The 13557-nt window shown below is 37.1% G+C and overlaps 1 protein-coding gene across 1 annotated transcript in view; it reads left to right on the top strand.

Moving 5' to 3' along the window:
• FAM149B1 (family with sequence similarity 149 member B1) overlaps window positions 1-13557 on the top strand; it is a 51220-nt gene that overhangs the window by 20522 nt on the left and 17141 nt on the right. Inside the window, exons 5-7 of the mRNA XM_052639794.1 lie at window positions 715-831; window positions 8064-8228; window positions 11606-11793. Of these exons, the coding sequence (XP_052495754.1) occupies window positions 715-831; window positions 8064-8228; window positions 11606-11793 (470 nt within the window). The remainder of the gene's footprint in view (window positions 1-714; window positions 832-8063; window positions 8229-11605; window positions 11794-13557) is intronic.

Raw genomic sequence — 13557 nt, 5'->3', positions numbered from 1 at the left:
CAGATTTCCAAGAAACCTTATATTCTGAAATCTTAATGGGCATGGATTTGTATCATTAAGGTGATATGGTATAAAGCCTCATGATAGAAAACTCATGTTGATGGAAGTTTCTCAGAGTTTTCATAACTAGTTGTCCTAATCAAGTAAAACAGTTTCTATACCAGTAGCTGCGATCTGTATCTGCCCAAAAGAGACCTTCTTTTGAACAAAAGCATCAGAAAATGTATTTGATTACACTACTGTCTATAAGTAAATTCTTATACATGTATACTTGAAAGCAGACATAGGCTATTAGGAAGCTTCCCTTAGAAACCACACTACTACACATACTTAAAATTTATAAAGCTTCATGTTCTTAAGAATACAATTCAGTTTTTACTAATTTGGCCTGGCTTTCACTCATTTTAGCAAATTTAATGAAGATTGTTATGGAGGGTGGAGGGTAAATTTAAATGTTGGCCCAGTTTCCTTGGGTTCTTTTTCGGTGGGGTGGAAAAGCTTCATCCATTCTGTCTCCATTGTATAGGAGAGAGAGATACCTTCAGAAAGGCTCTGGATTCACATTTCTCTCAAGAATCATTCTAAATCAATAAGGGACTAAGTATGTACTAGACTTCTCTGGAGAGCCATCACATTTGTTCCAAAAATACCTATATTTTGTATGTATGCTGGATGAAGGTGCTTAAGTGTCTCTTTATGTTCTTCACTTTGAAGGATTCTAGGTCGGCAGATAATCACTCCAAGTGAAGGTTATGGACTGTACCCTAGATCCCCTTCTGCTGTTTCAGCTTCACGTGAGGCAACACTGTCTCAAGAAAGAGATTCTACTATGTAAGTATTCTAATATATAAGTATTTATATATTCTAAATATGCAAGTATTTTATTCTGCCACTTATACTAAAGGATTAAAATACTTATTTATTGGTATTTAGTAAAGCACAGCAAATTCTGTAAGACTAATCATAGTCTTTATGCATACTAGAATTTTTTTACTTAGGTTTTAAAAAGATGAGGTAAAAAAAAGATTTTCTCTAGAATTTTAAGAGTTACTCATATCCATAGATACTTATATCTCTGTCTATGTATAAATACAAGCACTTTCTTCCTGGAATAAATGTGTCAATAGAGTGGTTTAAAGAAATTCAGGGATCTAAGAAATAGAATTTTAAATTGTTTCGAAAAAAATTTTGAAAAAGTGGTTTTCTTTTTTTTTTTTTTGAAAAAGTGGTTTTCTTAAACATGTAATACTAATTATTATGGAAGTTAAACTGATATTATTAAAATGGGTAATTAGTCATTAGCTAAAATGGCTAATTCTTTGAATACCTCAAACTCTTTTAACAGTAGCACAATAAACCCAGATAGGATTGCTTTAAAAACCTATGCTTACCCTTAATTCTGTGGTAAAATGTCATGGTTTTAATTCATTTTAAAATTATTCCTTTACTATTTCCTAAGACTGTAATTTTATTTATACTGATACCAGTTAAGAGTTGTAGTGATACTTGCTTTTGATGCCTTTTAAAGCTTGTAGTAATTTCATCAGACCACAAAGTAAAACATTGTCTTAGGTTAGTTAAGGTTATGGGATCTGAGTTATCAACTAACTGATTTTTGGTCAGAGAGTGGGATTTGTTTACTTCTTTCAGAGTAATTTAAACTCAAGGTTCTGTTTACCAGGCTGAGATTTCTTTCTAAATTTAAGCCTCATGTATTACACCAATAAGCCTTTTAAAATTAACTCCTTTTATATAAGTTTCAGATTTTTATAGACTAATTTGTCTCCCACAGAAAGGATGTATTCTTTAATTCTCACAGACCAAAATTAGATAACTTAGGTCCTGTGATTAAGATATATTTACCTGATCTATTAGTTTAAACTTTATATATGCCTTTTATTTTCTAATTGTAAATAGCATTTCCTTTTAGAGATTCCAAAGAAATAAGGAACAAGTCTGAACAGTTAACTCCTCCTTCTCTAGGACATTTGGCTAAATCATGATTCTGCAACACACTGCAGACATCTTTTCTGTCTGTTTTACTTGCTACTACCGTTGCTGCTTGGTCCTTCTTATTTTTGGTTCTGGATTATTTGACTTACAGTATTCAGTAATTACTTTTCTTTACTATACAGATGAAGTAAATACCTATCTGTACTTTATACAGACATATAGTTAAATGAAGCAAGTTACTCAGCTATATTAGGATATCACTACTTAAAGAAAATAATAACAAATTAAATATAATCCATATTTACTTGCATATCACTACCAGTTTGTCCATACTTGATATTTTTTTCTCTCAAGTACCATTAAGGAGCTCATTGTACTGCAAAATATTTATATATTTTAACTATAATTGTTATTGATGCTCAAATTGTTACAGCCGTGTCAAGCTGGTTCGTTTTTGTCCTTTTTTCCAGGCCTATCCTGGAAAAATATTTTTTCTTCTTTAAGGCATGGAAGCAGCTGAAAGTCAAGGAAACACTTAACTTCTTTGAGAGACTACTAGTATTTGAGAACAAAATTTGGGTAGTTGAGGATATTTAAGTTGGTGGTGATGCTGCAATTTTGCCACTTTTTAAAATAAGTGATGTAAAAAAAATGTGTCAGAAATACAACTTTGGTATTTTTTAGTTTAACAAATTAGTTTTCCATAAAATATGAGGTTTATCAGCTACTAAGATTTTCTACAAAATAACATTTCAAATTATATCCATTCTTGCCCCACCACATTACATCAGATTTTCCTTTTAAAGTTCATGGTTAATCCTTTCTGTCCTTCACTTAAAAATCTTCAGTAGCTTCCCATTGAATTTATGATAAATTTAAAATTATATCATAAACTGGCCCCAGTCTACATCTGTGTCTTTATCTTCTGTCACTCTCTCGTTCATTAATCCTTCCACATTGGATTATTTTTCACATCTCAAATGTACTAAATAAGATATTTGGTTCAGCTTCCATTCTTGAGTTCTTGGGCCAGAGGAAATTGGTATAAAAACAACACAAAAATACAGTCGCTTTCTCTTTGTATCTCTAACACCTAAAACAATGCCTAGAATATAGTTAGAATCAACTTTTTAAAAAAACTAAATTAAATATCATATTTATTTGACAACAAACTCCATAAAAATGAACTTATGGCTGCAAAACAGTGTTAGCAATCAAAACAAATATCATATATAGATCAAAGTGGAATTCCAGGAACTTTATAACAATAGAAAATGGTGGTAGCATAAAGAGAAAACACAGGCCAGAAAAGGATCCTGAACAGATGAGTTTGAGAACATTCCCATTTGAAAAAAAACATCGACAGAGGAATGGATAAAGAAGATGTGGTCCATATATACAGTGGTGGAGAAGGAAATGGTAACACACTCCAGTATTCTCGCCTGGAGAATCCCACGGACAGAGGAATCTGGTGGGCTGCTGTCCATGGGGTCACACAGAGTTGGACATGACTGAAGCAACTTAGCACGCATGCATGCATTGGAGAAGGAAATGGCAACCCACTCCAGTGTTCTTGCCTGGAGAATCCTAGGGACAGAAGAATCTGGTGGGCTGCCGTCTGTGGGGTCACACAGAGTCAGACACAACTGCAGCAACTTAGCAGCAGCAGCATATACACTGGAATATTACTCAGCCATTAAAAACAATGAAATAATGCCATTTGCAGCAACATGGATGGACCTAGAGATTCATACTGAGTGAAGTAAGACAGAGAAGGAGAAACATCGTATGACATTCCTTATATGTGGAATCTAAAAAGAAATGATACAAATGAACTTAATTACAAAACAGAAAGAGACTCACAGAGAGCAAACTTATGGTTTCCGGGTCCGGGGCAGGTAAGGATGGGAGGAAGGGATAGTTAAGGAGTTTGGTGTGGACATGTACACACTGCTATATTTAAAATGGATAACCAACAAAGACCTACTGTATAGCACAAAATAAATACAATTTTTTTAAATGAAAAAAAACTTTGTAATCTTCTGCTGCAAGTTAGTTTAAGGGGCTTGTCTACCCTTAGTTTAAATACATACGGCAACAAAAATTAACTATAATATCTAATAAGTTGCCAAAGTGTACAACTGTATGCAGAATTATAACTGTTAAAAAAAATCATTGAAAGAATAGATAACTAGAAAATAAACCTTTGTGTATATGACTAGATAATTTTCAACAAGGGTGCCAAGGTTACACAGTGGGGAAAGGACAATCCCCCCAACAAATGGTGCTGGGAAAACAATGCAAAAGAATGAAGTGGAACTCTGATCTTACACCATATACAGAGCTTAACTCAGAATGATTTCAAAGACCTAAATGTAAGACCTAAAACTATTAAAACTCCTAGAATAAAACACAGGGGAAAAGCTTCAGGATATTGGATTTGGCAATGATTTATTGGATAGAACATCAAAACCTAAAAACAAAAGCAAAAATAGACAAATGGGACTACATCAAACTCAAAAATTTCTATGCACCCAAAGAAAAAAATCATTAAAGTGAAAAGGCAACCTGTGGAGTGGGGGAGAATATTTCCAAGTCACATGTCTGATAAAGGGTTAATATCTAGAACACATGAGGAACTTCTACAATCCAACAACAACAAAAAGAGCCCAATTTAAAAATAGAAAAAGGACAAGAGAGTAGACAGTTCTCAAAGAAGATAAACCAGTGGCCAACAAGTAAATGAAAAGATGCTCAACATCACTAATCATAAGAGGAATGCAAATCAAAACCACAATGAAATAACCACCTCATACCCATTCCAGCTGAGCTATTTCAAGTCTGAAATGATGATGCTGTGAGGGCCTCCCTGGTGGTCCAGCGGTTAGGAATCCACCTTGCAGTGCAGTGGACACTGGTTCAGTCCCATATGTGGGAAGATCCCACATGCCACAGGGCAACTAGGTCCGTGTGCCACAACTGCTGAGCCCATGTGAGGCAACTACTGAAGACCATGCACCTTAGACTCTGTGCTCCACAACAAGAGAAGCCACCGTTATGAGAAGCCTACAAATGGCAACTAGAGAGTAGCCGCAACTAGAGCAAGCCCACACACAGCAGTGAAGACCCAGCACAGCCAAAATAAATAAATGTTATTTTTTTAAATAAGATGATGCTGTGTAAATGCTGCACTCAATATGCCAGCAAGTTTGGTGAAAACTTGGCCACAGGACTGGAAAAGGTCAGTTTTCATTCCAATCCCAAAGAAAGGCAAAGCCAGAGAATGTTCAAACTACAGCACAACTGCACTCACCTCACACGCTAGCAGAGTAATGCTCAAGATTCTTCAAGCCAGGTTTCAACAGTACATGAACTGAGAACTTCCAGATGTTCAAGAAGGATTTAGAAAAGGCAGAGGAACCAGAGATGAAATTACCAACATTCATTGGATCATACAAAAAGCAAGAGAATGCCAGAAAAACATCTACTTCTGCTTCATTGACTACACTAAAGCCTTTGATTGTGTAGATCACAACAAACTGTGAGAAATTCTTAAAGAGATGGGAATACCAGACCACCTTACCTGCCTCCTGAGAAATCTGTATGTAGGTCAAGAAGCAACAGTTAGGACAGAACATGGAACAACAGACTGGCTCCAAATTGGGAAAGGAGTACATCAAGGCTGTATATTGTCACCTTGCTTATTTAGCTTCTATGCAGAGTACATCATGCGAAATGCCGGGCTGGATGAAGCATGAACTGGAATCAAGACTGGTGGGAGAAGTATCAATAACCTCAGATATGCAGATGACACCACCCTCATGGCAAAACATGAAGGAGAACTAAAGAGCCTCTTGATGAAAGTGAAAGAAGAGAGTGAAAAAGCTGCCTTAAAACTCAACATTCAGAAAACTAAGATTATGGCATCCAGTCCCATCACTTCATGGCAACTGGATGGGGAAACAATGGAAACAAGGAGAGACTTTATTTTCTTGGGCTCCAAAATCACTGCAGATAGTGACTGCAGCCATGAAATTAAAAGAAGCTTGCTCCTTGGAAGAAAAGCTATGACAAACCTTGACAGCATACTAAAAAGCAGAGACATTACTTTAATGACAAAGGTCCATATAGTCAAAGCTATGGTTTTTCCAGTAGTCATGTATGGATGTGAATGTTGGACCATAAAGAAACCTGAGCACCGAAGAATTCATGCTTTTGAACTGTGGTGTTGGAGAAGACTCTTGAGAGCCTCTTGGACAGCAAAGAGATCAAACTAGTCATTCCTAAAGAAAATCAGTCCTTAATATTCATTGGAAGGACTGACGCTGAAGCTGAAGCCCTGATACTTCGGCCACTTGATGCAAAGAGCTGACTCGTTGGAAAAGACCCTGATGCTGGGAAAGTTTGAAGGCAGGAAGACAAGGGGATGACAGAGGATGAGATGGTTGGATGGCATCACCAACTTGTTAGACATAAATTTGAGGAAGCTCTGGGTGTTCGTGATGAACAGGGAAGCCTGGTGTGCTGCAGTTCATGAGATCGCAGAGTCAGACATGACTGAGTGACTGAGCTGAACTGAACCCATCGTTTAACTGTATGGGGGTCCTGGGAAATGTAGTCTAGTTTTGTGGCCTGAGAAAAAGTATAGTCAACATGTAACAGTCTCTTTGGGTGTCCCTGGTGGCTCAGCAATAAAGAGTCTGCCTGCAATGCAGGAGATGCTGGTTTGGTCCCTGGGTCAGGAAGATCTTCTGGAGAAGGAAATGGCAACCCACTCCAGTATTCTTGCCTGGAAAATCTCATGGACAGAGGAGTCAGGTGGGCTACAATCCACAGGGTCACAAGAGTCAGACACAACTTTGTGACTAAACCACCACAACCCATCATCAGGATGGCCACTAACTAGAGAACAGAAAGCAACAACTTTTGGCAAAAATGTAGACAAAAAATTGGAACCTTTGTGAACTGTTGAGAGAAATGGAGTGTAAAACAGTATAGCCACTAAGGAAAACAGTATGGGCTGTGTTAGGTGATCAGTCGTGTCTGACTCTTAGCGAGCCCACAGACTTGTAGGCCACCAGGCTTCTCTGCCCGTGGAATTCTCCAGGCAAGAATACTGGAGTGGATTGCCATTCCCTCCTCCCAGGGAACTTCCCAACCCAGTGATTGAACCCTGGTTTCCTGCCTCGCAGGCATCCTTTACCATTTAAGCTACAGGGAAGTCTCCTGTTGTCTCTTGGAAAACAGTATGGAGGCTTCTTAAAACACTAAAAATAGAATTACTATATGAACCAGCAATCCCACTCAGGTGTATATCCAAAAAAAATTCAAAGGAGGATCTCAAAGAGATATTTGCATACCAGTATTCATTGAAGCATTAATCACAATAGGCAAGAGGTGGAAACAACCCAGATGGTCATCACAGATGAATGGATAAAGAAAATTTATATACACACAATGGAATATTATAGAAGGAAATCCTGTTACATGCCAGAATATGGATTGATGAGCCTTGAAGGTATTATTTAATAAGTTAAATAAGCTAGTCACAAAAGGACAAATACAATATGATTCCACCCATACTTAGTATCTACAGTAGTCTAATCATAGAAGCAGAAAATAGAAGCATAGTTGCCCAAAGGAGGAGAGGAAGGGGAAGGGGCAATTAGTGTTTAATGGATACCAGAGTCTCAGTTTTGCAATATAAGTTCAAGAGATCTGTTGCACAATAATGTGCATGCATTTTTAACAACAGTGAAGTTACTGAAATAAACCTATAATCTCCTGAGGTACTTCAAAGAGTTGAACATGAATGTAAATATTCTTAGATTAAAAAAAAAAAAGAAAGCTTATTTTATAGCCATAGCCATTGCATCTGAAAAGATAGCAAGTAGTATTCAACTGCTTCAGTATTAGGTGCATAATACACCAAAGCAGAGTGGGTGTGTGGCTCGTATTTATTCCTGTTCTGAGAAATAATAGGTATCAAAGTTTACAGTAGCCCAGGAAGGTGTCATCAGGGGAAGGGACTTTGAGCTGAAGCCTGCATGAATGAGTTCCTGTGAGAACTGTTTATGTTGTACATAATTACTATCTTTCCCCTCTCCCAGATTTGGCATTAGGGGAAAGAAGTTGCATTTTTCATCTTCATATGGTCCTAAAGCATCCTCCATTGCCAAATCCCCTTGCTTGTGTTCTATGGACGGAGAAGAAGACTGTATCATATTTTCTGAGGGAATAATAGAAGAATACCTAGCATTTGACCGCACAGACATGTGAGTATTATATCTTATAAACTTTTTCACTCCCCTGTTTTGTGTATTAGTATTTATTTTTCTAAAGTATGCCACCAATATTATCTATAATTAAATTTGTGTTATTTATGTTCTATTACTTCTCAGTTGTCCAGCATTCATATATTTAATTGATATAAATTGTTTTTTCCTGCACATGTCATTTGCCTCTTACTGGGATTAAACAGTTTTCAATGAATTAATTTTTTCTCCATATAATTTGATTTTTCTTCTTTGTCAGTTATCACCAGTAATTCATGGAAACTTTATTCATCTTATTCTAAATCCAGGCTCTCTTACTGTTCAATGCTGTGTCCCTGAAATATTAACCTCTTAAACTATTCCTCCCAGCCTTTAGAAGTTCAGAATGATAGTCACAGTAGCACATCTGGAAGTGAGAATTTCAGGCTATGAGGCTGTGGTTAGGTCTAGTTAGTGTCACATGATTCTGGACTTTTCTTCCCTTATTTCCTATTGAGCCATGCTTACTTTTATGTTCAATGTATACAGTCCTAGGCTAAGGTAGACATAACTCAGATTTCTGTACATGGCAATGAGTTAGCTAATTGTTCCAAGAGAATCATATGTATGCTCTTTTGATTTTCCAGAGATTTCCCCCTTCCCTTTCACTTCATCTGGCCTGAGTCAAATTATCTGTATTTTCTCCTCCTTTTTCCTCAAAGGTCTTTTCCCTTCATTTTAGCTTTAAATAAAGCTGATTTAACTACTCCAAAACGTGATGTTCATGACTCAAACCCAATGAATTTTCAAGTAATACAGGGAAGATTTTTAGGAAGGCAGTCTTCTCTTTAGAGATACCACTGAGATACTGAGATGTCATGAATGAAATCATGTAAGTTTGGAAGAAAATAAGATATGAAAGATTTTTTTTTTAATAGTTTGGTAATAGGGAAGGCCTTTCTAACTACAGCTTAAAATCTACAGGTCATTTAAAAATAACTACTTAAAATTTCTGGATAAAAAATTCATAAAGTCAGAAGACAAACTGGCAAAAATATTTGCAGTTAATGCATGCACAGAGGCTTAATTTCCTTAACATGTATATCAATAAGGAAAAAATTAAGGACAAAACGAAGAACATGGCAGAGTTCACATTATAAGAAAATGGATCTTGAATATATGAAATGAAACTCAGTCTCATTCAGAGATGCAAATCAAAACCATCATGAGTATTTTACCTGACAGACTATCAAAAGACAAAAGGGAAAGAAATCTGATTATTCCTTGAATGAGAAAGTAGGCATATTCTTTCATTACTGGAGAACTGTACCACCTCTTTAAATTGAAATGCACATACCCTTTGACTCAGTAATCTGTTGATAGGAATCTACCCTACAAATAAGATACCTATGTAGCCAAAGAACTACATACATACAGTCCCCAACTTAAGATGAGTTGACTTATGGATTCTGGATTTACAATGGTATAGAACTGATACACATTGAATAGCAACTGTCTGCTGGAATTTCTATCTTTTCTTGGACTAGCGATATGCAGTATGACACTCTTCTCAGGATGTTACGCAGTGGCAGCAAGCTGCAGCTCCCAGTCAGCCACACTGTCATGAGGGTAAACAACCAATACACTTACAGCCACTTTATACCCATAAACCATTGCTTTTCACTTTCAGTAGAGTATGAAATAAATTACATGAGATATTTAACACTTTATTATAAAATAGGCTTTGTGTTAGATAATTTTGCCCAGCTGTATGCTAATTTGCCTTCTGAGCACATTTAAGGAGGCTAGGTTAAGCTATAATGTTCAACAGGTTAGGTGTATTAAATGCATTTTTTACTTATGTTTTTGTTAGTTTATTGGGCTGTAACCTAATACATAAGGAATATCTCTAGAAATATATTGTGGTATTGATTATAAAAGCAAAAAGTTAGTTGATCAACAGCTGCCTGGCTACATATATTGTGGTATATCCAATGGAATACTCTGCAGTTATTTTTTTAAAGAGGCAGATTTATATATATTGATAGGGATCATGGGCCAGGATACATTGATAATTGGATGAGCAAGGTGCAGTACAGTGTATAATGGAACTTTCTCTGGACTTATGTATGTTTGCTTCTGGGAATGAGGACTGGGGTAGAGATATAGGAAACTTATTTTTCACTACATGTATACATTTCCTTCTAAGCAATTTGAATTTTCATCATATGGCTATGTTATCTCCTCTTAAAAGAAATATAAATTGAAATACAGTTAATACTAATCAGCTTCCCCGGTGGCTTAGATGGTAAAGAATCTGCCTACAATGCAGGAAACCTGGGTTTCATCCCTGGGTCAAGATCCCCTGGAGAAGGAAATGGCAACCCACTCCAGTATTCTTGCCTGGAGACAGAGAAGCCTGGCAAGTGATAGTCCATGGGGTCGCAGTCGGACACGACTTGAGCAGCTGACACACACACAGCCTCCTCCACCACTTAATGCCAAGCTAGCTCTTCCTTTGGAAAGGAGAAGCAGAGAGTCTGGCTGTCCTGCTTAAATCTTAGCATCCTTCTTTCCAGCCTAGTTTACTATTTCATTCTTGAGTACTTTGTTACCCTAGGAGTGACTTCCACTGTTAAGGCGGGAAGATACTTCTCTCCACCCAAGTCGGTTCCACAATTTGCTTTGTCTTAGTTTATACTATCACAGATAAGCACATCTATCAGCCAGATTTTTTTCCCCTAGAAATCTATTTGTGCTATTGATACTCACTGCCAGGGAAGAGATAGCCTTGCCTAATTGGGAGTTTCTGAATTATAGGTACAGATTCCAGAAGAGCCTGAGTAGCTTCCTATGCTGTTGGGTTTCCCTCTTTTTCCTTTACAATCAATTACCAAATGTTTATTTAGGTTAGTAAAAGTATACAATATAATAATCTATGTGGACTATTTCCCTAATGAATCACTGCCTCAAATAACTATGCAGCATAATCACAGTTATACCAGTGTGTCACATTAATATCATCTAAATGTTATCCAATTACAACAAAAAGATTATTTCTGTGTTCAAGTCATAGCTTGCTTGTTGCTCAACTGACAGTGCCATCTGTTTAAAGCTAAAAAAAAGTACAATGATTCTCACCCTTCTTTTTCTTGTTCTATTTTTTGCCAGAATAGGGGGGTGGAATCGGAGTAAAAAGGAAAATGCAGTCTCCTCTGTTGAAAACTTCCTTAGCTCACAAGAGAACTTAACATCTGTGCTATATATGTCAAGGGGGGGGGGGGGGGACAGATTTATGGGGGAGAAGCACAGATCACATTCCTAAGCAGCACAAAAGACAGTGGTGAACACTCAGTGAAGAAGAACCATGAAACCTTTCCCTCTTGTTTCTGTTACAGGGAAGAGGAGTTTCATGGAAAGAAATCAGAAGCAGCTACAGAGAAACAGAAATTAGGGTATCCACCCATTGCTCCATTTTACTGCATGAAAGAGGATGTCCTTGCTTATGTGTTTGATGACGTGTGGAGCAAGGTCCTAAGCTGTATGGAGCAGCTGACTCGTACTCACTGGGAGGGATTTGCTTCTGGTAAGGCTCTTTGTGAAAACAATGTAAAAAAATAATTAAGACTTCCAAACCCTAACCAGTCTATTAGATTATATGCTTAATAATACAGAAGTGTCATATTTGTATTTCTTATAGAAACTAACAGATAGTTGGACAATATTTGGGAATGACTGGATGAGTAATGAGGCCTAGTCTATGATGACTAGAGATTGAGCTTTCTTTTTGAATGTAATTATTTGTGAGAAAAAAAACATGTGCAAGTCACAAATACATTTTAAAGACCACTTTATTGAAGAGCTGATTTACAATAAACCAGTAAAACTTAAAGTATATAATAAGTTGATTTATGTATATACAGCCATGAAACTATGATAGTCAATACAGTGAACATATCCATTACCCGCAAAAGTTCATGACCTTGTAATCCCTCCCTCCTACCCTTGCCCAACTCACTATCCTGAAGTGACAACTTATCTGCTTAAATGGAATCATGTTGTATTGACTTTTTTTTTATCATGTTCTTTCTCCCAGTATAAATCATTCTGAGAGTCATCCATGTGTCAATAATTTATTCCTTTTATTGCTGAGTAGTATTCCACTGTTCCACAACTTGTTTATCCATTTATCTGTTGATGGATGTTTGGACTATTTTCATTTTTGGTCTATTAGTGCTTTTATGAACACTAGGGTACAAGACATACATTTTGACATATATTTCCTTTTTCTCTTGGGTAGATTTCTAGGAGTGGAGCTGTCAGAGTATATGGTCAAATGTATATTTAATGTCCTAACAATTGTCTGCATTGGTTTTCTATGTTGCATAAAACATTAACACAAACTTAGCAGCTTCAAACAATACACATTTATTATATCACAGGTCTGTGAGTCAGAAGTCCAATAACAGCCAGCTAGTCCTTTACTTAAGATCTCACAAGGCTGCAATCAGGGTGTTGGTCAGAGCTGGTTCTCATGTTGAGGCTCATGTTTTTGGAAGCATCCAGTTTCTTGTAGCTGTAGTAGTCATGGTAGCTTGCTTCTCCAAAGCTTTCTCAGTAAGAAAGACTGAGAGCTAATCTACTAGCAAGACAGAAGATGATGTAACATAATCAAGGGGGTGACATCCCATCACCTTTACCATCATCTATTGGTTTGAAGCAAGTCACAGGTCCTGCCCACACTCCCAGGGAGGGGATTACACAAAGGTTTGAACACCCAGAGATGAGAATCATGGGCTGGGGAGGCACATTGGAATTTGTCCACTACAGTCCTCCCACTGGCCCCCAGTGAGTCATGTGCTCCCACATGCAAAGTACATTCAACTCTCTTTAAAGGTTTCCAAGAGAATCATTCTTGGAATGATGGAGCCTCAGCTCCAAAGATTTTTGAATCAGGTAAGAATGAAGTTCCTGGATGTAATACAGGGCAAGTGAAGTTATTGGGGGCACAATTCATTTCTATTTTATAGCCCTGTGAAACTAAATACAGAGGTACATAAACATCTAACTATTTAATCCAGCCATTCTGTTCCTAGAGACAGATTATTGATATTTGACCCCAACAAACCCAACATATAGTTGTGTGCCAGGAAAAGGATAACCATTCTAGACACTCCAGTTAAAGGCTGGGGTGGGGGAGGGATCCCTAGCAATTCTGAAATCCACCTGTGAAAATATTCGGGATTCCTTCATCAAGTTTCAAGGCCTAGAAATAATCCTCTTAGCTCTCTGCTCTCCCCTCTGAGCTCTTGATTTCACCCTCTGAGTCATCCTGTTAACATGAAAGGTA

The sequence above is a fragment of the Budorcas taxicolor genome, chromosome 5 (assembly GCF_023091745.1).
Source record: "Budorcas taxicolor isolate Tak-1 chromosome 5, Takin1.1, whole genome shotgun sequence".
NCBI lineage: Eukaryota > Metazoa > Chordata > Mammalia > Artiodactyla > Bovidae > Budorcas > Budorcas taxicolor.
Note: the sequence above shows the minus strand (reverse complement) of the source record. Positions and strands in the feature narration are given on the sequence as shown.